The sequence below is a fragment of the Ranitomeya variabilis genome, chromosome 1 (genome assembly GCF_051348905.1).
Source record: "Ranitomeya variabilis isolate aRanVar5 chromosome 1, aRanVar5.hap1, whole genome shotgun sequence".
Classification (NCBI taxonomy): Eukaryota; Metazoa; Chordata; class Amphibia; order Anura; family Dendrobatidae; genus Ranitomeya; species Ranitomeya variabilis.
In genome coordinates, this window is record NC_135232.1 from 1,098,526,389 (window position 1) to 1,098,552,227 (window position 25,839).

Below are 25,839 nucleotides of genomic sequence, written 5' to 3' on the forward strand. Positions count from 1 at the left end.
GGAAAGATAATTAGTTCAGATTTGTCCACATTGAGTTTGAGGAAGCGAGAGGAGAAGATGGAGGATGTGGCTAATAGACACTGTGGGATTCTGGAGAGCAGAGAGGTGACATCTGGGCCAGATAGGTAGATCTGAGTGTCATCAGCATATAGATGGTACTGGAAGACATAGGACTTTATGAGTTGTCCCAGGCCAAGGGTATATATTGAGAAGAGAAGGGGTCCTAGGACAGAGCCTTGAGGGACAACAAAAGAGAGGGGCAAGATGAAGAGGTAGTATGGGAGTAGGAAACACTAAATGTGTGGTTGGTAAGGTATGAGGAGATCCAGGATAGGGCGAGGTCTTTGATGCCAAAGGAGGAGAGGATCTGTAGTATGAGGCAGTGGTCAACTGTGTTGAAGGCAGAGGACAGGTCTAGAAGGAGGAGTATAGAGAATTGTCTGTTAGCTTTGGCTGTAGGTAAGTCATTAGTAAGTTTGGTCAGGGCAGTCTCAGTGGAATGGTGGGGATGGAAGCCAAATTGTAGGTTGTTGAAGAGCGAGTTAGATGCAAAGTGAGAGGAAAGTTCAGCGTGGATGTGTTGCATAAGGAGTTTGGAAGCAAATGGGAGCAAAGATATGAAGCGATAGCTGGACATAGCGCTCAGGTCAAGGGGTGGCTTTTTGAGGATAGGTGTGATTGTGGCATGTTTGAAAGCAGAGGGCAAGGTACCAGAAGTTAGTGATAGGTTGAAGAGATGGGTTAGGCTGGTTTCACACTTGCGTTTTTGTCTGCAGCGTTTTTTGCACAAAAAACGCATGCGTTTTTTTTTCCTATATTTAACATTGAAAACGCATGCGTTTTTTGCACATGCGTTTGGTCGCGTTTTCAAACGCATGCGTTTTTTGTCTGCATGCGTTCATTTTCAAAAATGCTACCTGCAGTATTTTCTTGCGCGTTTTTTTGCCGCGAAAAAACGCATGCGTTTTACCGCGTTTACATGCGTTTTTCACACATGCGTTTTTTTTAAAAAACGCATGCAGATAAAAACGCAAGTGTGAAACCAGCCTTAGGGATGAGATTAGTGTAGTGGTGAGGTTGGGGAGGAGGTGGGATGGAATGAGGTCAAGCGCACAAGTGGTGGGGTGTGATTTGGAGAGAAGATGAGCAAGCTCTACTGCAGTGATTTTGGAGAGTGAAGTTATGGGGTTAGGGCATTGGTCTGGCATACAAAGGGGTTGAAGTCATTGGACAACAAAGACTTGCCTTGAATGGTCTATCTTATTTTTGAAGTGCGTGGCAAAGTCCTTGGCAGAGATTGGAGAAGTCTTAGGGGGCAGTGGTGGGCGGAGGAGGGCATCAAAATTGTTGAACAACTGTTTGGGGTTGTGGGATATGGAAGATACAAGGGATGTAAAGTAGGCCTGTTTAGTAGAGGTGAGAGCTGATTTGAATGCGAGTGTTGCTTCTGCAAATGCATTTTCTTCCAATGCCGCTATGCAATTTTGGATTCTTGCCGAAGCTTTTTAGTGATGTTATTGTGCCAGGGTTGTCTATTGATTTTTTGTAGTCTGCTATCCATGACAGGGCCAACCAAGTCGATGGCTGATGCAAGAGTGGCATTGTAGAAACTAGTGGCAGTGTCTGTGTCTTGGAGTGAGGATATAGATGCCAGTGGTAGAAGAAAGTCAGAGAGCGTGTGCGTGTCTAGGTGTGCAAGGTTTCTGCGGGGGTGCACATTAGCAAAGAGCAGAATTTGACTGAGACATCCTTGAGGTAAGCTGTGGGCACTGCGTAAAGGGGGCTAGTTGGGTATGCGTCTTGCAGGCAGAGCGCTATGGGACAAAGGTATGCAAATTAGCTCTTTCTTGGCATTTTATCGCTGGTCACATTGTAAGGCTTGTCAAAGAGTACATTGACTTGTTGAGTAGTTCCGCTCCTATTCTGTGTCATCTTGCATATACTTGCCATCCAGAAGAGTACACAGAACCACAGAGAATCATATGGGGAGAAAGTTTTTTTTTTTTTTGTTAATTGAATTAATTTGGGTTGGGAGAGAAGAGTAATTATAATGAATTGGAGGAAAGGACATGTAATGATACTGTGGATCACCGGATTCTCCTCACTATTCTCCACTCTATCTGCCTAAATGACACCACTCTCTGTTGGTTCTCCTCCTACCTCTCTGACCGATCCCTCAGTGTAAGTAAAAGAAGGTGGCCTCAGCATCCAATGATGATCAACTTGCTTTATCATTCATATAATAATCAACTTCTAAGTTTCTTTTTTTTATTTACTGTCCAACAACAAAAATGTACGTCATAGGTTGTTAAAGAGGTAAGAAGCCTGTGTAGGCCTATAGGGAACCTGTCAGAATGATTTTACTACTGATACAGGTGTAAGCTGTATAAGTCCTAGTACAAAAATAAAAATGATACCCGTTTAGTAATAATTCGATGTGCCATCACTGAGAAATATGGCTTTATGGTTGCATGCAAATTAGCGTGAAAGTGCATTGTGCCAAGTATCCACAAATCATCACCTACAGTGGCTTGCAAAAGTATTCACCCCCTAGCTATTACCCATTTTGTTGCATTACAACCTGTGTTTCAATATTTTTGTAAACTGATTTGTGTGTTATGCATTAGCAGTAAATAGTCTAAGTTGGAGAAGTGAGAAAAATAAAAGCACAAATTAAATTTATGGTATCAAATAAAAATAGGCATCTGCATATGTATTCACCTATTTGCCGTGAAACCCATAAAATCTTCTGGTACAAGCAACTACCTTCATAAGTCACATGCCTAGTGAAAGGAAGTATACCCGTGTGCAATCTAAGGCTAAGTTCACACTTGCGTGTGGCTGGTCTGCGTATGGCTGCGTAGTTCCTCCCTTAAGCTCTGCCTACTTCCGCATGCGTCCTGTGTACCTATCTTTAACAGTGGGTATGCAGGGACATATGGTTGGCGTTTTGACGTGCCAGCCGACCGCACGGGAACGCAACTTTTTGCCTTTACTTACACAAAAAAATTGTAAAGCTCATTTTGAGTTTACCAAAAGACATGTGATAGACTCCTGTTATGATCCTTAGTGGCTTAGGATCACAAATCTGACCAGCTAAGTAAGAGAACAAAGGACGAGCTCTGGGGATGTGGTAACTGGACTGACCGCAACCCTGATCCTAACCGCACACACTATAGGCAGCCGTGGAACGTTCCTAAATTCCTAGACGTCTCTTCACAGCCTGAGAAACTGGCTACCCCTAGAGAGAAATAAAAGCCTCACTTGCCTCAGAGAAATAACCCCAAAGTTTAGAACAGCCCCCCACAAATAATAACAGTGAGTAAAGGAGAAGGCACAAATGCAGAAATGAAAACAGGTTCAGCAAAGGAGGCCCACTAATCACTGAATAGAAAGAGGATAGCAAGAATCTGTGCGGTCAGTAAAAAACCCTATCCAAAAAATATCCACGCAGAGAATGCAAGAACCCCCACACCAACTAACGATGTGAGGGGAGAAACTCTGCACCCCAGAGCTACCAGCAAGCAAAAGATCACATATTAGCAAACTAGACAGAACTCATCATATACTGAGAAACATATAGAACATAGATGAGCAAAAAATGAACGAGCAAAAACTTAGCTTCTCTTGGAGAGACTAAAAACGAATGAAGTCAGGAGAAACCAAAACAGCACTGAATACAACGACAGCAGGCAAAAAATGAAGGTCCAGGTGAGTTAAATAGGAAACCTGACTAGCAGGTAACGAGGCAGCTGATCCCAGCCACAGACCCGCAGAATAACAAAAGAGCCACCAGAGGGAGCCCAAAGACACAACTCACACAGTACCACTCACAACCACAGGAGGGAGTCCGAGAACAGAGTTCACAACAGACTCCCCAAATGTATGAAGGAAGGTGCTGTGGTCACTGAGATTAAAATTGATCATTTTGACCATCAAGGTTCAACGCTACAACTGGGCCAAACCAACACAGCCCATCACCCCAAGAATACCACTCCCACAGTGAAACATGGTGGTGGCAACATCATGCTCTGGGGATGTTTATCGGCAGCAGGGACAGGGAAAATGGTGTGAGTTGAAGGGAAGATGGATGGTGAAAAATACAGGGATATTATTGAGCAAAACTTATTTCAGTCTGTCAGTGATGTGAGATTGGGATGGAAGTTCACCTTCAAAGACAATGACCTGAAGCATACTGCTAAAGCAACACTCAAGTGGTTTAAAGGGACACATGTAAATGTTTTGGAGTGGCCTAGTCAAAGCCCAGACCTGATCTTAATCTGATTGAAAATATGTTGTCAGACTTGAAGAGGAAACCATCTAACTTGAAGGAACTGGAGTAATTTTGCTTTGATGGACAAAACTCCCAGTGGCAAGATGTGGAAAGCTCATAGAAACTTATCCAAAGTTGCAGCTGTAATTGCCGCAAAAGGAGGCTCTACCAACTACTGACTTTAGGGGGGGTGAATAGTTATGCACACTGAAGTTTTCAGTTATTTTGTCCTATTTGATGTTTGCTTCACAATAAAAAGTAAAACAAATGTTCACAGTTGTAGGCATGTTCTTTACATGAACTGATGCAAACCCAAAGGTGAATACATTCGCAAGCCGCTGTATATTTTAGATAGAAAATAGGTCATATTGAAAAAAAGTTCCAGGAAGAACTGTAATGTTACGATAACCACAAGGCTTAATAAAAGCACAACTTTTTCTTTTTAATTGAATCTCAGAGTGATGAGAAATTTTGCATCATATCTGCGTAAGAATTTGATTGAAGTCCCTGGACTTGCACCCTTTGATATTATGGTGCCGCTTCAGCTTTCCTGTACCACATATTTAAGATAGGTGATATGTCAGAAATCACCTTATAAAGCTGTTTATCCAAGTATAGAACACCCATTCCCCGGCTGCATTTTTTTAAAAAAAAGCAAACTTGAGCTTCACTCACGCTCTGAAGGTCCAGCATTGTGTCTCTTCATCTTGTCGTCTGTTATTGCCTGAAATACTCACTGGTTGACTGCAGTGCTGTGGACATGACAGACACTGGGAGCAGTGGGGGAAACTTAGTGGGGAAGGGGGAGTAAAGTAAAAGTTATTTTTTTTTTAAAAAAGACGAAGGGTCAGGGGCTTTCTGGAACCGGAAAACCCTTTTAATTTACACATATATATACATCCCTGTTTTTGAACCTGCAGCCCCTGTTATATTTGTTAGGTCCGTATCAAAAGAGATGTAGAGCTGTTAGATGTCTGCCAAACAAACTATATTTTTCCATGGCACATGGACATTTAGAGGATTTTATATTTTCATATTGACTTTTTTTATTAAAAGGAAGCAAGAAATGAACACATATAGAAAGTGATTAATTAATACATCAAAATGCTTACCTTTCTCCGAAGCTGGATCCATACATCTTCCTGAAACATACAACAAAAAATAGGAATAAATAATTAGATACTAAAAACATTTTGATTTACATACACATTGTCAGCTATAGTTTTTGAATATGACCTATACACATTAAGGGCTCATGCAGACGATGTATTTAATTGGACAAGTGCTATCTGTGGTTTTCAAGGATAGCACTCGTACCTATGTTATTCTATGGGGCTGTGCCCTTTTCCAATTTTTTCCTTGACCAAGTGGTCCGAGGAAAAAAATAAATAAATGGCAGCATGAACAATTTGCCTCTGAAAATGAGATGGCAATCACCCATTCATGTCTATGGATATGTGAAAGAAAATGGACCTCACTCGGATCACATCTGGGCGAGATCCTTTTTTCATAGACAGACATAATGAAGAAACATTTTTTTTCTCTCCATATCTGAAAAAAAGGGATCCCACTCTGATCATACTCTGATCCAACTCTGATCAGAGTGGGAGTAGCATAAACAGACCGATTTTTCTCGGATGGAGAGAAAACAGCACCTAATCTTGCACCAATGTCGACCAAATGATGGTCAGGAGAGATGTCCATCAAGCATGTCCTACTTGGGACTGCCGATCTCATTGTTCTCTCAGACATAAGCTGCCAGCCGTCATGTCAGTTGATAACCTTCTCCTACAAAACAAAGGAGCGCACCTGTGTGTGGGAGAGACAGCCAAGATGGCTGTCAACAGAACGATGGGCCAAAACATTGTTTGGCCAGCAGACATCTAATGTGTAAGACAAGACTTTTTGATGCAAGCATGTATTGAAAGTTTTCATCGTAATCAAGACTCCCGAGGCTAAGACCATGTCCAGACATCATTTCCCACAAAAAATCAGCAACTAAGTAGAGTACAATGCCAATGAACCTATTTTAGTTTACATACACAGAAACAAAATTCATGTATTATGAAGGTCATTGAGTTATTTCTAGTGTTGAGCGATACTTTCCGATATCGGAAAGTATCGGTATCGGAAAGTATCGGCCGATACCGTCACAGTATCGGAATCCAATCCGATACCGATACCCGATCCCAATGCAAGTCAATGGGACGAAAATATCGGAATTAAAATAAACCCTTTCTTTCCTTGTAGGTTAATTCTACATGAAGGAAAACAACTAAGAATAATGTAGGATGTATTGGGGGAGGTGGCGGAGACATTAAAGGCACAGGGGTTTATCCCAATCAAATAGAATAGCAGTATTTTTAATTTTTTTATGACGTTCGGCGTTAGAAAGAATTTGACTATGTTAATTTTTTATTTATTTTGTCAGATATTGATGTTTCACTACTTCCACGCCCTTCACCCTATTTTTTACTTCTCCCACACTTTCTTCTTCATTATCCTCATCATCAGCTTCTGTGACATCAACTTCTTCACCTTATTCATCTTCTTCTTTTCTACGTATATATATTTTTTTTTTTTTACATTGTTCATATTCTTTTTATTTAACTATTATCTTTTTTATATTCAACTTCTTCATCATATTCTTATTTGTGACAGGCATTCCCGTAGTTGTTATCTATAAAAGTTTGAAGATTACACCTTCCGTTCTGCCTGTCACAAAACAGTTACATTTGTCCGCGTTCAGTTTGGCCTGCAGCATCAGGCTTTATCCAGGGGCACCACGAGGAGGAACGGACTCACCCCCATACACTGCTTAGTCTTCTTCTGCTTATAATTTAGATAATATCTTTTGCTCTGATATTTAGTCTTATGCTTAATGTTCTTCTGCTCTTTGTTCTGCAGCCTCTTGTTCTTCTGCTTCTCGGTCTTCCAGGTTGTCGTCGTCATCTCCAGGGTCGTCATCTCCAGGGTCGTCGTCATCGGGGTCGTCGTCATCGGGGTCGTCGTCATCGGGGTCGTCGTCATCGGGGTCGTCTTCAGGGTCATCGTCTCCAGGGTCGTCGTCATCTCGGTGGTTGTCGTCTCTGGTGTCGTCATCATCTTAGGGGTGGTCTTCCGGGTCATCGTCTTTCGGGTCTTGAACTTGGAAATGTAGCAGAAGGTACAAGAAGGCTGAGAAAATGCCGAGAAACAGCTGATGGAACTGGAACTCGGATGGCTACCCGAAGGTCCAAGAGCCAATGGAACTACCGAGGACCAGCTGACGTTACTGGAACCCGGTTACTAAGCAGGAGGTACCCGTGCCTGAAAGCACTACCAAGGACCACCTGACGTTGGTGGAACTCGGATACCCAGAGGGAGGCACCTAAGCCAAAGGCTCTGCCCGGAACCAGCTGACGGTACTGGAACCAGGATGGGGAGCAGAAGGTACAAGAGCAAAAGACACTGCCGAGAACCAGCTGACGGTACTGGAACCCGGATGGGTAGCCGAAGGTCCAAGAGCCAATGGAACTACCGAGGACCAGCTGACGTTACTGGAACCCGGTTACTAAGCAGGAGGTACCCGTGCCTGAAAGCACTACCAAGGACCACCTGACGTTGGTGGAACTCGGATACCCAGAGGGAGGCACCTAAGCCAAAGGCTCTGCCCGGAACCAGCTGACGGTACTGGAACCAGGATGGGGAGCAGAAGGTACAAGAGCAAAAGACACTGCCGAGAACCAGCTGACGGTACTGGAACCCGGATGGGGACCTATTCAAGCTTGTCTTCCTAGGGCCCCAACTGGCGGTGTGTTAGAGCCCAGGGACAGCAGGAGGAGGAGCAGGGGGAGGGGAGTGTAGGCCGAAGCCTGCACAGGCGGCAGCTTTGGGTGTGTTGTGTCTGCGTGGCTTTTGCAGGACACGTTGCCGGCTATACAGCAGGGGAACAGCTGGCGGTGCTGGACCCCACTGACACATTGGCGAGGTGTTTGGCTCTGTGCAGCCAGCACTTCCGGACAGCAACTAGCGTTGTTGGAGCCCGGGCTCTGCAGGTGGAGCAGAGTGTAGGCCGAAGCCTAATTGAACCGATTTCAAAAGTCACCTTTAACCCCCCCTCAGGGGTTACAAAGTAGAAGAGCCACAGCTTATGCAGCAGCAGTGCTGCGCAAGTCAAAGGTTGCTCTTGTAATTTTTCTCCTTGCACACGCTGAATGGAACACGTATAACATTTAGCCCTTTATACAGTCAAACTGTGTAATGGAGGCGAGAGTTCCCTTTGTAATGAGACGCAGCACAGGTGTCAAGAATCCCACCTTGGTGCTGGGTGCAGCCTCCCGAGCGTTGTTATTTGCTGTACAGGAGTCTGCGCTGTCGTGTTATCCCCTGGCCTAGCGCCGTTAGCGCTGCCCATCTTCTGGCATCATGTAATGTCGGCCGGTGCGGTTCGCGATGCCCCTGAATCCCAGCCCCGCAGTGTCTTAACATTGGTAAAACACTGCGGGGCTGGGATTCAGGGCCTGGCGCAGCACATATGTTCGCCTCTCACACTCGGGTCCTTACACCCGCTTCAGACTGTGCGGCGTCATCTGATCCCTTATCGCATGCCACGGCCATGAAGCCGCACAGTCCGAAGAAGGCGGAAGGAGAGGAGGGACAGGCGAACTGATGCACTGATCCTGCCCATGAATCGCACCCTCGCAGTCCCAATAAATAAGACACCGAGGGGCGTTGTGTGGGTCAGGGCGGCCGCAGAGGCGCAGCCAGCCAAACAATGATGCCAGAAGACGGGCAGCGCTACCAAGGGGGTTGCAGCGTGTCATTACAAAGGAAAGTCACACCACCGGGACGGTTAAATGGTCACACAGAGGACACATTTCAGACGTGGTTTCAGTTCCACATGTGCGAGGAGAATACGTTTCTGAGCCACCTTGCACACATGCAGCATTACCGCTGTACAAGGTGGCTGGATAACGTAAAAACGCCTGGGGGAGGGGGGACAGGTTCCCTTCAATTTCAGTTCTTGTGTCTGCGTGGCTTTTGCAGGACACGTTGCCGGCTGCACAGCAGGGGAACAGCTGGCGGTGCTGGACCCCACTGACACATTGGCTGGTGTTTTTCTCTGTGCAGCTAGCACATCTGGGCCCCAACTGGCGGTGTGTTAGAGCCCAGGGACAGCAGGAGGAGGAGCAGGAGGAGGAGGAGCAGGGGGAGGGGAGTGTAGGCCGAAGCCTGCACAGGCGGCAGCTTTGGGTGTGTTGTGTCTGCGTGGCTTTTGCAGGACACGTTGCCGGCTACACAGCAGGGGAACAGCTGGCGGTGCTGGACCCCACTGACACATTGGCGAGGTGTTTGGCTCTGTGCAGCCAGCACTTCCGGACAGCAACTAGCGTTGTTGGAGCCCGGGCTCTGCAGGTGGAGCAGAGTGTAGGCCGAAGCCTAATTGAACCGATTTCAAAAGTCACCTTTAACCCCCCCTCAGGGGTTACAAAGTAGAAGAGCCACAGCTTATGCAGCAGCAGTGCTGCGCAAGTCAAAGGTTGCTCTTGTAATTTTTCTCCTTGCACACGCTGAATGGAACACGTATAACATTTAGCCCTTTATACAGTCAAACTGTGTAATGGAGGCGAGAGTTCCCTTTGTAATGAGACGCAGCACAGGTGTCAAGAATCCCACCTTGGTGCTGGGTGCAGCCTCCCGAGCGTTGTTATTTGCTGTACAGGAGTCTGCGCTGTCGTGTTATCCCCTGGCCTAGCGCCGTTAGCGCTGCCCATCTTCTGGCATCATGTAATGTCGGCCGGTGCGGTTCGCGATGCCCCTGAATCCCAGCCCCGCAGTGTCTTAACATTGGTAAAACACTGCGGGGCTGGGATTCAGGGCCTGGCGCAGCACATATGTTCGCCTCTCACACTCGGGTCCTTACACCCGCTTCAGACTGTGCGGCGTCATCTGATCCCTTATCGCATGCCACGGCCATGAAGCCGCACAGTCCGAAGAAGGCGGAAGGAGAGGAGGGACAGGCGAACTGATGCACTGATCCTGCCCATGAATCGCACCCTCGCAGTCCCAATAAATAAGACACCGAGGGGCGTTGTGTGGGTCAGGGCGGCCGCAGAGGCGCAGCCAGCCAAACAATGATGCCAGAAGACGGGCAGCGCTACCAAGGGGGTTGCAGCGTGTCATTACAAAGGAAAGTCACACCACCGGGACGGTTAAATGGTCACACAGAGGACACATTTCAGACGTGTTTTCAGTTCCACATGTGCGAGGAGAATACGTTTCTGAGCCACCTTGCACACATGCAGCATTACCGCTGTACAAGGTGGCTGGATAACGTAAAAACGCCTGGGGGAGGGGGGACAGGTTCCCTTCAATTTCAGTTCTTGTGTCTGCGTGGCTTTTGCAGGACACGTTGCCGGCTGCACAGCAGGGGAACAGCTGGCGGTGCTGGACCCCACTGACACATTGGCTGGTGTTTTTCTCTGTGCAGCTAGCACATCTGGGCCCCAACTGGCGGTGTGTTAGAGCCCAGGGACAGCAGGAGGAGGAGCAGGAGGAGGAGGAGCAGGGGGAGGGGAGTGTAGGCCGAAGCCTGCACAGGCGGCAGCTTTGGGTGTGTTGTGTCTGCGTGGCTTTTGCAGGACACGTTGCCGGCTACACAGCAGGGGAACAGCTGGCGGTGCTGGACCCCACTGACACATTGGCGAGGTGTTTGGCTCTGTGCAGCCAGCACTTCCGGACAGCAACTAGCGTTGTTGGAGCCCGGGCTCTGCAGGTGGAGCAGAGTGTAGGCCGAAGCCTAATTGAACCGATTTCAAAAGTCACCTTTAACCCCCCCTCAGGGGTTACAAAGTAGAAGAGCCACAGCTTATGCAGCAGCAGTGCTGCGCAAGTCAAAGGTTGCTCTTGTAATTTTTCTCCTTGCACACGCTGAATGGAACACGTATAACATTTAGCCCTTTATACAGTCAAACTGTGTAATGGAGGCGAGAGTTCCCTTTGTAATGAGACGCAGCACAGGTGTCAAGAATCCCACCTTGGTGCTGGGTGCAGCCTCCCGAGCGTTGTTATTTGCTGTACAGGAGTCTGCGCTGTCGTGTTATCCCCTGGCCTAGCGCCGTTAGCGCTGCCCATCTTCTGGCATCATGTAATGTCGGCCGGTGCGGTTCGCGATGCCCCTGAATCCCAGCCCCGCAGTGTCTTAACATTGGTAAAACACTGCGGGGCTGGGATTCAGGGCCTGGCGCAGCACATATGTTCGCCTCTCACACTCGGGTCCTTACACCCGCTTCAGACTGTGCGGCGTCATCTGATCCCTTATCGCATGCCACGGCCATGAAGCCGCACAGTCCGAAGAAGGCGGAAGGAGAGGAGGGACAGGCGAACTGATGCACTGATCCTGCCCATGAATCGCACCCTCGCAGTCCCAATAAATAAGACACCGAGGGGCGTTGTGTGGGTCAGGGCGGCCGCAGAGGCGCAGCCAGCCAAACAATGATGCCAGAAGACGGGCAGTGCTACCAAGGGGGTTGCAGCGTGTCATTACAAAGGAAAGTCACACCACCGGGACGGTTAAATGGTCACACAGAGGACACATTTCAGACGTGTTTTCAGTTCCACATGTGCGAGGAGAATACGTTTCTGAGCCACCTTGCACACATGCAGCATTACCGCTGTACAAGGTGGCTGGATAACGTAAAAACGCCTGGGGGAGGGGGGACAGGTTCCCTTCAATTTCAGTTCTTGTGTCTGCGTGGCTTTTGCAGGACACGTTGCCGGCTGCACAGCAGGGGAACAGCTGGCGGTGCTGGACCCCACTGACACATTGGCTGGTGTTTTTCTCTGTGCAGCTAGCACATCTGGGCCCCAACTGGCGGTGTGTTAGAGCCCAGGGACAGCAGGAGGAGGAGCAGGAGGAGGAGGAGCAGGGGGAGGGGAGTGTAGGCCGAAGCCTGCACAGGCGGCAGCTTTGGGTGTGTTGTGTCTGCGTGGCTTTTGCAGGACACGTTGCCGGCTACACAGCAGGGGAACAGCTGGCGGTGCTGGACCCCACTGACACATTGGCGAGGTGTTTGGCTCTGTGCAGCCAGCACTTCCGGACAGCAACTAGCGTTGTTGGAGCCCGGGCTCTGCAGGTGGAGCAGAGTGTAGGCCGAAGCCTAATTGAACCGATTTCAAAAGTCACCTTTAACCCCCCCTCAGGGGTTACAAAGTAGAAGAGCCACAGCTTATGCAGCAGCAGTGCTGCGCAAGTCAAAGGTTGCTCTTGTAATTTTTCTCCTTGCACACGCTGAATGGAACACGTATAACATTTAGCCCTTTATACAGTCAAACTGTGTAATGGAGGCGAGAGTTCCCTTTGTAATGAGACGCAGCACAGGTGTCAAGAATCCCACCTTGGTGCTGGGTGCAGCCTCCCGAGCGTTGTTATTTGCTGTACAGGAGTCTGCGCTGTCGTGTTATCCCCTGGCCTAGCGCCGTTAGCGCTGCCCATCTTCTGGCATCATGTAATGTCGGCCGGTGCGGTTCGCGATGCCCCTGAATCCCAGCCCCGCAGTGTCTTAACATTGGTAAAACACTGCGGGGCTGGGATTCAGGGCCTGGCGCAGCACATATGTTCGCCTCTCACACTCGGGTCCTTACACCCGCTTCAGACTGTGCGGCGTCATCTGATCCCTTATCGCATGCCACGGCCATGAAGCCGCACAGTCCGAAGAAGGCGGAAGGAGAGGAGGGACAGGCGAACTGATGCACTGATCCTGCCCATGAATCGCACCCTCGCAGTCCCAATAAATAAGACACCGAGGGGCGTTGTGTGGGTCAGGGCGGCCGCAGAGGCGCAGCCAGCCAAACAATGATGCCAGAAGACGGGCAGCGCTACCAAGGGGGTTGCAGCGTGTCATTACAAAGGAAAGTCACACCACCGGGACGGTTAAATGGTCACACAGAGGACACATTTCAGACGTGTTTTCAGTTCCACATGTGCGAGGAGAATACGTTTCTGAGCCACCTTGCACACATGCAGCATTACCGCTGTACAAGGTGGCTGGATAACGTAAAAACGCCTGGGGGAGGGGGGACAGGTTCCCTTCAATTTCAGTTCTTGTGTCTGCGTGGCTTTTGCAGGACACGTTGCCGGCTGCACAGCAGGGGAACAGCTGGCGGTGCTGGACCCCACTGACACATTGGCTGGTGTTTTTCTCTGTGCAGCTAGCACATCTGGGCCCCAACTGGCGGTGTGTTAGAGCCCAGGGACAGCAGGAGGAGGAGCAGGAGGAGGAGGAGCAGGGGGAGGGGAGTGTAGGCCGAAGCCTGCACAGGCGGCAGCTTTGGGTGTGTTGTGTCTGCGTGGCTTTTGCAGGACACGTTGCCGGCTACACAGCAGGGGAACAGCTGGCGGTGCTGGACCCCACTGACACATTGGCGAGGTGTTTGGCTCTGTGCAGCCAGCACTTCCGGACAGCAACTAGCGTTGTTGGAGCCCGGGCTCTGCAGGTGGAGCAGAGTGTAGGCCGAAGCCTAATTGAACCGATTTCAAAAGTCACCTTTAACCCCCCCTCAGGGGTTACAAAGTAGAAGAGCCACAGCTTATGCAGCAGCAGTGCTGCGCAAGTCAAAGGTTGCTCTTGTAATTTTTCTCCTTGCACACGCTGAATGGAACACGTATAACATTTAGCCCTTTATACAGTCAAACTGTGTAATGGAGGCGAGAGTTCCCTTTGTAATGAGACGCAGCACAGGTGTCAAGAATCCCACCTTGGTGCTGGGTGCAGCCTCCCGAGCGTTGTTATTTGCTGTACAGGAGTCTGCGCTGTCGTGTTATCCCCTGGCCTAGCGCCGTTAGCGCTGCCCATCTTCTGGCATCATGTAATGTCGGCCGGTGCGGTTCGCGATGCCCCTGAATCCCAGCCCCGCAGTGTCTTAACATTGGTAAAACACTGCGGGGCTGGGATTCAGGGCCTGGCGCAGCACATATGTTCGCCTCTCACACTCGGGTCCTTACACCCGCTTCAGACTGTGCGGCGTCATCTGATCCCTTATTGCATGCCACGGCCATGAAGCCGCACAGTCCGAAGAAGGCGGAAGGAGAGGAGGGACAGGCGAACTGATGCACTGATCCTGCCCATGAATCGCACCCTCGCAGTCCCAATAAATAAGACACCGAGGGGCGTTGTGTGGGTCAGGGCGGCCGCAGAGGCGCAGCCAGCCAAACAATGATGCCAGAAGACGGGCAGCGCTACCAAGGGGGTTGCAGCGTGTCATTACAAAGGAAAGTCACACCACCGGGACGGTTAAATGGTCACACAGAGGACACATTTCAGACGTGTTTTCAGTTCCACATGTGCGAGGAGAATACGTTTCTGAGCCACCTTGCACACATGCAGCATTACCGCTGTACAAGGTGGCTGGATAACGTAAAAACGCCTGGGGGAGGGGGGACAGGTTCCCTTCAATTTCAGTTCTTGTGTCTGCGTGGCTTTTGCAGGACACGTTGCCGGCTGCACAGCAGGGGAACAGCTGGCGGTGCTGGACCCCACTGACACATTGGCTGGTGTTTTTCTCTGTGCAGCTAGCACATCTGGGCCCCAACTGGCGGTGTGTTAGAGCCCAGGGACAGCAGGAGGAGGAGCAGGAGGAGGAGGAGCAGGGGGAGGGGAGTGTAGGCCGAAGCCTGCACAGGCGGCAGCTTTGGGTGTGTTGTGTCTGCGTGGCTTTTGCAGGACACGTTGCCGGCTACACAGCAGGGGAACAGCTGGCGGTGCTGGACCCCACTGACACATTGGCGAGGTGTTTGGCTCTGTGCAGCCAGCACTTCCGGACAGCAACTAGCGTTGTTGGAGCCCGGGCTCTGCAGGTGGAGCAGAGTGTAGGCCGAAGCCTAATTGAACCGATTTCAAAAGTCACCTTTAACCCCCCCTCAGGGGTTACAAAGTAGAAGAGCCACAGCTTATGCAGCAGCAGTGCTGCGCAAGTCAAAGGTTGCTCTTGTAATTTTTCTCCTTGCACACGCTGAATGGAACACGTATAACATTTAGCCCTTTATACAGTCAAACTGTGTAATGGAGGCGAGAGTTCCCTTTGTAATGAGACGCAGCACAGGTGTCAAGAATCCCACCTTGGTGCTGGGTGCAGCCTCCCGAGCGTTGTTATTTGCTGTACAGGAGTCTGCGCTGTCGTGTTATCCCCTGGCCTAGCGCCGTTAGCGCTGCCCATCTTCTGGCATCATGTAATGTCGGCCGGTGCGGTTCGCGATGCCCCTGAATCCCAGCCCCGCAGTGTCTTAACATTGGTAAAACACTGCGGGGCTGGGATTCAGGGCCTGGCGCAGCACATATGTTCGCCTCTCACACTCGGGTCCTTACACCCGCTTCAGACTGTGCGGCGTCATCTGATCCCTTATTGCATGCCACGGCCATGAAGCCGCACAGTCCGAAGAAGGCGGAAGGAGAGGAGGGACAGGCGAACTGATGCACTGATCCTGCCCATGAATCGCACCCTCGCAGTCCCAATAAATAAGACACCGAGGGGCGTTGTGTGGGTCAGGGCGGCCGCAGAGGCGCAGCCAGCCAAACAATGATGCCAGAAGACGGGCAGCGCTACCAAGGGGGTTGCAGCGTGTCATTACAAAGGAAAGTCACACCACCGGGACGGTTAAATGGTCACACAGAGGACACATTTCAGACGTGTTTTCAGTTCCACATGTGCGAGGAGAATACGTTTCTGAGCCACCTTGAACACATGCAGCATTACTGCTGTTCAAGGTAGCTGTAAAACATAGAAACACCTGGGGGAGGGGGGACAGGTTCCCTTCAATTTCAGTTCTTGTGTCTGCGTGGCGGTCGCAGGACACGTTGCCGGCTACACAGCAGGGGAACAGCTGGCGGTGCTGAACCCCACTGACACATTGGCTGGTGTTTTTCTCTGTGCAGCTAGCACATCTGGGCAAAAACTGGCGGTGTTAGAGCCCAGGGTCAGCAGGAGGAGCAGGGGGAGCGGAGTGTAGGCCGAAGCCTGCACTCGAGCAAGTTGAAAGGAAACCTTTAACCCCCCCCCCCCCCCCCCAGGCGTTTGTAGCTGAAAGAGCCATTGTGTACAGCACTAATGCTGGAAAAGGTAAACTTAGCTCTTTTAATTATGGTCCTTGTACATGCGGAACCTAACATTTATGAAATGTGTCTCCTCACAGCGTTAAACCGTCCGGTAGGTGGAACTTTCCTTTGTCGTGTGACGCAGCACAGCCATCATTTTTACCCCCTTGGCGCCGTGCGCCGCCTCCTCAGCGTTATTTGAATCTGTCCCGGAGCCTGCGCTGTTAGGTTAGCCCTTGGCCATGCACACATGTTGCGCTGCCCGTCTTCTGACCTCATTTGGTGTCAGGCTGGCTGCGCCTGTGCGGGTGCGCTGGCCGAGATCCCGCCTCGCAGTGTCGTCTAATGTAATCCCACCGCGGGCCTGTGATCCGTGCCCGTGCGCAGTGCATATCCTCTCCTCTCACTCCCCTCCCTACGGCTTTTTCAGACTGTGCGGTGTCACGGCCGTGGCATGCTATTAGGGACCAGCTGACATCGCACAGTCTGAAGAAGCCGTAGGGAGGGGAGTGAGAGGAGAGGATATGCACTGCGCACGGGCACGGATCACAGGCCCGCGGTGGGATTACATTAGACGACACTGCGAGGCGGGATCTCGGCCAGCGCACCCGCACAGGCGCAGCCAGCCTGACACCAAATGAGGTCAGAAGACGGGCAGCGCAACATGTGTGCATGGCCAAGGGCTAACCTAACAGCGCAGGCTCCGGGACAGATTCAAACAACGCTGAGGAGGGGGCGCACGGCGCCAAGGGGGTAAAAATGATGGCTGTGCTGCGTCACACGACAAAGGAAAGTTCCACCTACCGGACGGTTTAACGCTGTGTGGGGACACATTTCATAAGTGTTTGGTTCAGCATGTGCAAGGAGCATCACGAAAAGAGGCACTTTTTCCCTTTGCATCATTACTGCTGCACAAGGTGGCTCCTTCAGTATCAAACGCCTGGGGGGGGGGGGGGGGGGGCAGGTTCCCTTACATTTAACTTGTTGTGTCTGCGTGGCGGTCGCAGTACACGTTGCCGTATACACAGCAGGGGAACAGCTGGCGGTGCTGAACCCCACTAACACATTGGCGAGGTGTTTGGCTCTGTGCGTACAGCACTTCTGGACGGCAACTAGCGGTGTTGGAGCCCAGGGACAGGTGGAGGAGGAGGAGGTTGGAGGAGGTTGGAGGAGGTAGGAGGGATTGCCACACACACAGCAGGGGAACAGCTGACGTTACTGAACCCCAATAACAGAGGAGGGACTGTTGACTGTGCGTACAGCACTTCTGGACGGCAACTGGCGGTGTTGGAGCCCAGGGACAGATGGAGGAGGAGGAGGTTGGAGGAGGTAGGAGGAGGTAGGAGGGATTGCCACACACACAGCAGGGGAACAGCTGACGTTACTGAACCCCAATAACGGAGGAGGGACTGTTGACTGTGCGTACAGCACTTCTGGACGGCAACTGGCGGTGTTGGAGCCCAGGGACAGGTGGAGGAGGAGGAGGTTGGAGGAGGTTGGAGGAGGTAGGAGGGATTGCCACACACACAGCAGGGGAACAGCTGACGTTACTGAACCCCAATAACAGAGGAGGGACTGTTGACTGTGCGTACAGCACTTCTGGACGGCAACTGGCGGTGTTGGAGCCCAGGGACAGGTGGAGGAGGAGGAGGTTGGAGGAGGTTGGAGGAGGTAGGAGGGATTGCCACACACACAGCAGGGGAACAGCTGACGTTACTGAACCCCAATAACAGAGGAGGGACTGTTGACTGTGCGTACAGCACTTCTGGACGGCAACTGGCGGTGTTGGAGCCCAGGGACAGGTGGAGGAGGAGGAGGTTGGAGGAGGTAGGAGGAGGTAGGAGGGATTGCCACACACACAGCAGGGGAACAGCTGACGTTACTGAACCCCAATAACAGAGGAGGGACTGTTGACTGTGCGTACAGCACTTCTGGACGGCAACTGGCGGTGTTGGAGCCCAGGGACAGGTGGAGGAGGAGGAGGTTGGAGGAGGTAGGAGGAGGTAGGAGGGATTGCCACACACACAGCAGGGGAACAGCTGACGTTACTGAACCCCAATAACAGAGGAGGGACTGTTGACTGTGCGTACAGCACTTCTGGACGGCAACTGGCGGTGTTGGAGCCCAGGGACAGGTGGAGGAGGAGGAGGTTGGAGGAGGTAGGAGGAGGTAGGAGGGATTGCCACACACACAGCAGGGGAACAGCTGACGTTACTGAACCCCAATAACAGAGGAGGGACTGTTGACTGTGCGTACAGCACTTCTGGACGGCAACTGGCGGTGTTGGAGCCCAGGGACAGGTGGAGGAGGAGGAGGTTGGAGGAGGTAGGAGGAGGTAGGAGGGATTGCCACACACACAGCAGGGGAACAGCTGACGTTACTGAACCCCAATAACAGAGGAGGGACTGTTGACTGTGCGTACAGCACTTCTGGACGGCAACTGGCGGTGTTGGAGCCCAGGGACAGGTGGAGGAGGAGGAGGTTGGAGGAGGTTGGAGGAGGTAGGAGGGATTGCCACACACACAGCAGGGGAACAGCTGACGTTACTGAACCCCAATAACAGAGGAGGGACTGTTGACTGTGCGTACAGCACTTCTGGACGGCAACTGGCGGTGTTGGAGCCCAGGGACAGGTGGAGGAGGAGGAGGTTGGAGGAGGTAGGAGGAGGTAGGAGGGATTGCCACACACACAGCAGGGGAACAGCTGACGTTACTGAACCCCAATAACAGAGGAGGGACTGTTGACTGTGCGTACAGCACTTCTGGACGGCAACTGGCGGTGTTGGAGCCCAGGGACAGGTGGAGGAGGAGGAGGTTGGAGGAGGTAGGAGGAGGTAGGAGGGATTGCCACACACACAGCAGGGGAACAGCTGACGTTACTGAACCCCAATAACAGAGGAGGGACTGTTGACTGTGCGTACAGCACTTCTGGACGGCAACTGGCGGTGTTGGAGCCCAGGGACAGGTGGAGGAGGAGGAGGTTGGAGGAGGTAGGAGGAGGTAGGAGGGATTGCCACACACACAGCAGGGGAACAGCTGACGTTACTGAACCCCAATAACAGAGGAGCGACTGTTGACTGTGCGTACAGCACTTCTGGACGGCAACTAGCGGTGTTGGAGCCCAGGGGCAGGTGGAAAAGCAGAGGAACACAATGTAGGCCGAAGCCTGAGAAAGTCGAAAGGGAACCTTTAACCCCCCCCCCAAGGCGTTTGTAGCTGAAAGAGCCAGCTTGTGCAGCACAAAAGATGCAAAAGGAAAAGGTGGCTCTTTTCATCATGCTCCTTGCAAACACAGAACTAAACACTTTTAAAATGTGTCCTCTGAAGCCGTGAAACCGTCCCGGAGGTGGGACTTTCCTTCGTAATATGACGCAGCACAGCCATCATTACTACCCCCCCGCCGCCGTGCCCCGGCTCCTCAGCGTTGTTTGATTCCGTCCCGGAGCCTGCGCTGTTATGTTATCCCGTGGCCAGGCACACTTAGCGCTGCCCATCTTCTGACATCATTTGGTGTCAGGCTGGCTGCGCCTGTGCGGCCGCGCTGGCCGAGAGCCCGACTCGCAGTGTCTTCTGATGTAATCCCACTGGGGGCCTGGGATCCATGGCCATGCGCAGTGCATATCCTCGCCTCTCACTCCCCTCCCTACGCCTTCTTTTTCAGACTGTGCGGTGTCACGGCCGTGGCATGCTATTAGGGACCAGCTGACACCGAACAGTCTGAAGAAGCCATAGGGAGATGAGTGAGAGGTGGAGGTTCAGATATGCACTGCGCATGTCCATAGATCCCAGGCCCCCAGTGGGATTAAATCAGAAGACACTGCGAGGCGGGCTCTCGGCCAGCGTGGCCGCACAGGCGCAGCCAGCCTGACACCAAATGATGCCAGAAGACGGGCAGCGCTAAGTGTGCCTGGCCACGGGATAACATAACAGCGCAGGCTCCGGGACGGAATCAAACAACGCTGAGGAGCCGGGGCGCGGCGCCGGGGGGGTAGGAATGACGGCTGTGCTGCGTCATATTACGAAGGAAAGTCCCACCTCCGGGACGGTTTTACGGTATCAGTGGACACATTTTATAAGTGTTAAGTTTTGCGTGTGCAAGGAGCAAAACCAAAATAGCTACCTTTTTCCTTGTGCAGCATTACTGCTGCACAAGGTGGCTCTTTCAGTAACAAACGCCTTGGGGGGGGGGGACAGATTCCCTTACATTTCAGTTGTTGTGTCAGCGTGGCGGTCGCATGACACATTGCCGGCTACACAGCTGGGGATCAGCTGACGTTACTGAAACCCAATAACACTGGGTCGTATGTTTTGACTGTGCAGACGGCACATCTGAGCCTCAACTGGCGGTGTTGGAGCCCAGGAATTTAAGTTCAGGTGGTAGAAAGATGAACACAACAGGAGACCTGGATAACGTATACAGTGACCTAATTATTTAATCAGGAGGAGGAGTGGCAAATTCCTGCGAGATCCAGGCCTTGTTCATTTTCAGGAAAGTAAGCCGGTCAACGTTATCGGAGGATAGTCGCATGCGACGGTCAGTTAGTACACCACCTGCAGCACTAAAGACACGTTCCGATAATACACTGGCCGCAGGGCAAGACAGCACCTCCAATGCATACTGGCTTAGCTCTGGCCATGTATCCAGCTTTGAGACCCAAAACTTGAAAGGGGAAGAGCCGTCTGGGAGTACAGCAAGAGGGCAAGACATGTAGTCTGTCACCATCTGACGGAACCGTTGCCTCCTGCTGACTGGAGCCGTCTGTGATGGTGTAGACTTTTGTGGCGGGCACAGAAAACTGTGCCACAGTTCGGCCATACTGGTCTTGCCTTGGGCAGAGGCACTGCTTCTGCTCCCTCTTTGTGCAGAGCCTCCACCACTGCCTGGACGCACTGAGCTGCTTTGGAATGCACTAGCAGCACTTCTCTCAGTTGGAATGGAGAAGATGATGGAACTGACCAGTGTGTCTTGGTACTCCCGCATTTTTCGCTCCCGGTTCAACGGTGTGATGAGGCTTTCTACGTTGTCCCGGTAGCGAGGATCGAGGAGGGTGAACACCCAATAATCAGACATGTTGAGAATGTGGTCGATGCGGCGGTCGTTTCTCAGGCACTGCAGCATGTAATCCACCATGTGCTGCAGACTGCCAACTGCCCAAGAAACGCTGTCCCCAGCTGGAGGCGTGATCTCTGCCCGCTCGTCATCACCCCACCCTCGCTGTACACACTGAGTACTGGACAATTCGGGAACTCCCTCCTCTGGACGGATGTCTTCCTCCTCCATTGACTCCTCCTCATCCTCCTCACAAACTGTCCCCTGCCTACGCGTTTGTGAGGAACCACGTGGCGCTGACTGTCCAGAAGATGATGGAAGTGGTGAATCCTCATCCTCCACCTCTTCCACAACATCATCCCTTAGCGCTTGCAGTGATTTTTCAAGCAGGCAGATAAGGGGGACAGTCATGCTGACTAGTGCATCATCTGCACTCGCCATCCGCGTGGAATAATCAAAGGGACGCAAAACCTGGCAGACATCCTTCATAGTGGCCCACTCTGTGGTTGTGAAGTCTGTACGGCGCTGACTGCGACTTTTTTGCGCCTGATACAGCTGGTACTCCATTAGGCTACGTTCAAATTTGCGGCCAGCGCCGCAGCGTCGGGCGCCGCAGCGGCGCCGCATGCGTCATGCGCCCCTATATTTAACATGGGGGCGCATGGACATGCGGCGCACTTGCGTTTTGCGCCGCATGCGTCGCTGCGGCGCCCGCGTCGGGGCGCAGAGGACGCAGCAAGTTGCATTTTTGCTGCGTCCAAATTCAATGAAAAAAACGACGCATGCGGCGCAAAACGCAGCGTTGTGCATGCGTTTTGCTGCGTTTTTGTTTGCGTTGTGCGCTGCGGCGCCGACGCTGCGGCGCACAACGCAAATGTGAACGTAGCCTTACAGCTTGCTGCTGCTCACACAACCGCTCCAACATATGTAACATGGAATTCCACCTGGTAGGTAGGTCACATATGATGCGATGTTCCGGCAGGCGGTGTCGGCGCTGCAGAGCCGCAATGCGCGCTTTTGCCGTGCTGGAACGCCGCAAGTGAGCACACTCTAGGCGGACCTTGTGCAGCAGTGCATCAAGATCCGGATAGTCCCTCAAAAAACTCTGCACGACCAAATTGAGCACATGTGCCAGACATGGGATGTGAGTGAGGTTGCCGAGGCCCAGGGCTGCCACCAGATTTCGGCCATTATCACACACTACCATGCCTGGCTGGAGATTCGCTGGCTCAAACCACACATCGCTCTCCTGCTTGATGGCATTCCAGAGCTCCTGCGCTGTGTGGCTACGATTCCCCAAAAAAATTAATTTCAAGACGGCCTGTTGACGTTTGGCCACGGCTGTGCTCATGTCAGTCGTAACAGGTACACGTTCATCACGGGTCCATGTGGAGGTGGACTGTGACGGCTCCTGCAGCGATGATTCTGAGGAACTGGTGTAAGAGGAGGAGTCAATGCGTACAGAATGGATTCCTGCAATCCTTGGAGTGGGCAGGACACGTCCTGCGCCACTCGCACGGTCTGTACCCGGCTCAACGACATTAACCCAATGGGCAGTGAGGGAAAGGTATCGCCCCTGTCCATGTTGACTGGTCCACGCATCGGTGGTGAGGTGGACCTTGCTACTGACGGCGTTCAGTAGCGCGTGTTTTATGTGTCCCTCCACATGCTTGTGCAGGGCAGGGACGGCTTGCCTGCTGAAGTAAAAGCGGCTGGGCACACTGTACTGTGGGACTGCCAATGACATCAAGTCACGGAAGCTGTCAGTCTCCACCAGCCTGAATGACAGCATTTCCAGTGACAGAAGTTTGGCAATGCCTGCAGTCAGAGCCTGTGCTCGTGGGTGGTTTGACGAGAAAGGCCGCCTTTTCTCCCATGCCTGTACTACCGATGGCTGTAGACTGGGCTGGGAGTGTGTGGTTGACTGGGAAAGTGGTGCTGCGGGTGGAATGACAGCGGGTCTCTGGACAACAGGGCCAGAGGTTCTTCCACGGCGATCCTGGGAGGAAGCCGAACCAGCTGCGTGTGAGCTAGAGGAAGAGGCAACACGAGCTGAAGAGGTGGTAGCTGCCGCTGTTGGTTGGCCTAGCTCTTCAGTGTGTTTGTCTAACTCCGCCGGGTGCCTGTTGCGCACATGTTTCCACATGTTGGAGGTATTGAGGTTGGCGACTTTTTGACCTCTTTTGATTTTTTGATGACACACCTTGCATCTGACATAGCAAATGTCATCTGCAACTGTGTCAAAAAAGGACCAGGCACTGCAAGTCTTGGGAGCCCCCCTTTTGACTTTTGGAAGAGACATGCTCCTTACAGGTGCCAAAGCGGAGGCTGCAGGATCCGCAGTCTTCCCCCTCCCTCTCCCTCTTTGGGCCGTACGGGGAATCTCTTCCTCAGAGCTGCTCCCACCACCTTCCTGTCCCTGACGCCAAGATGGGTCAAGGACCTCATCATCTACACTACCCTCTGCCCCCAACTGCTCCTCCTGGGTAGTCTCAGCAGCAGAGCACGCACCAGTAAGTGGCACCTGAGTGTCATCATCAGCTGATGCGGCCTGCGAGGTGGTGACCGGAGCCACTGGCCCACCCGCCTCTTCAGAGGAAGACAGAAAAAGCTGTTGGGCATCACTGCACCCTGCCTCTTCTTCCATTTCTCCAATGCTGCTTGGCTGGCCCCCTGTTTCCAAGCCAAGAGATGATTCAGAGAACAGAAGTAGAGACTGCTCCTGTCCTGGGATCTCTGTCTGCCTGGGCAATTTTGCAGGTGGTGAAGAGACAGATGGCTGCTCTCCAGTGCTCTGTGTCTGAGAGGATGTGGCACTAATGGAAGTTGATGCATTAGCTGCCATCCATCCCACAACGGCTTCAATTTGGTCTTCACGCAGCAGCGGTGTACGGCGCTCGGCGACAAAGCTGCGCATGAACGACTGTTCCCTTGTGAAAGTGGGTGCTGATGACTCACCGGTGCCCGCAGCAGGCACAGAATCCCCACGTCCCCTCCCTGCTCCGCGCCCACGCCCACGCCCACGTGCCTTACTCACTGCCTTCTTCATCTTGGTTGACTGATAAAGATAAGCAGAAAAGTACTAACGGCTTTGTGTGCTTATTCCTGAGCAACTCCTCCTAACAGGTATAAGACACACTAATTTTCTAAAGTGTGGACTAGACTTGAATATGAGCTAATGTGGCCTACACAAATGTAAAGTGGTGTGTAACTGGTGTGTTTGGTGAACTTTATTATTTATTTATTTTTTGGGGGCTGAACTGACAACGGATAGAGCTGCAATCACACGGAGACCGTGCAGACAGCCGTAAACGGCGCTGCAAGGCCCAAAAACCCTCCTCTACTTTATCCTATGTAGTGTTTTTCCACAAATTAGCTGGAGACGGGTGGAAAGACACTAACAGGATTTTTTAAAATAAATTAGCAGCAGACTACACTACTTTGAAAAAAAAGAAAATTGATTTGGCGGTATGACGCAGTGAAAAACCCTGAGCTGCAGACAACCAGGCTACGGCTGCTCACAGACTACAGGGCGAGCTGCAGTCACACGGAGACCGTGCAGACAGCCGTAAACGGCGCTGCAAGGCCCAAAAACCCTCCTCTACTTTATCCTATGTAGTGTTTTTCCACAAATTAGCTGGAGACGGGTGGAAAGACACTAATAGGATTTTTTAAAATAAATTAGCAGCAGACTACACTACTTTGAAAAAAAAGAAAATTGATTTGGCGGTATGACGCAGTGAAAAACCCTGAGCTGCAGACAACCAGGCTACGGCTGCTCACAGACTACAGGGCGAGCTGCAGTCACACGGAGACCGTGCAGACAGCCGTAAACGGCGCTGCAAGGCCCAAAAACCCTCCTCTACTTTATCCTATGTAGTGTTTTTCCACAAATTAGCTGGAGACGGGTGGAAAGACACTAATAGGAATTTTTGGAAAAAATGTGCAGCAGCCTGCACTACTTCAAAAAAAAAAAAAAAAAGGACAGTATGAGGCAATGAACCACCCTCCCTGAACTGAATACAACCAGCTATGGATGGCCTATGTGGCTGCACTCAGACTAGAGAGTGGGCTGCACTCACACACACACACACAGAGAGACCTTGCAGATCGCTGTGAAAACAGCGCTACAAGGCAAAAGGAAGGTGAATAGTAGGTGAACACAGCGGTTGCTAAATTAGCCTTTGGAAAGCACAAAGAAGCAAATCGCTATCTCTAAACTGTCCCTCAGTCAGCAAACAGCGTCCTGTCACTAACTGAATTCACAGCAGAGTGATCGCAAAATGGCGCCAGCGACTTTTAAACTGCATCATGACATCATTTCAGCAGCCAATCACAGCCTTGCCAGTAGTTTCATGCCCTCCATGCTAAACAGGATGTGCCCACACTTGGAATCTTTCTCATTGGCTGAATTTCTGAATTTTGAATCATTGAACTTCCGATTCC

General features: G+C 51.6%; 1 protein-coding gene across 1 annotated transcript in view; it reads right to left on the reverse strand.

The window, feature by feature from the left end:
* Positions 1-25,839, reverse strand: part of CPZ (carboxypeptidase Z) — a 188,627-nt gene that overhangs the window by 151,874 nt on the left and 10,914 nt on the right. The window contains exon 2 of the mRNA XM_077280064.1: positions 5,386-5,415. Coding sequence (XP_077136179.1) covers positions 5,386-5,415 — 30 coding nt within the window. The remainder of the gene's footprint in view (positions 1-5,385; positions 5,416-25,839) is intronic.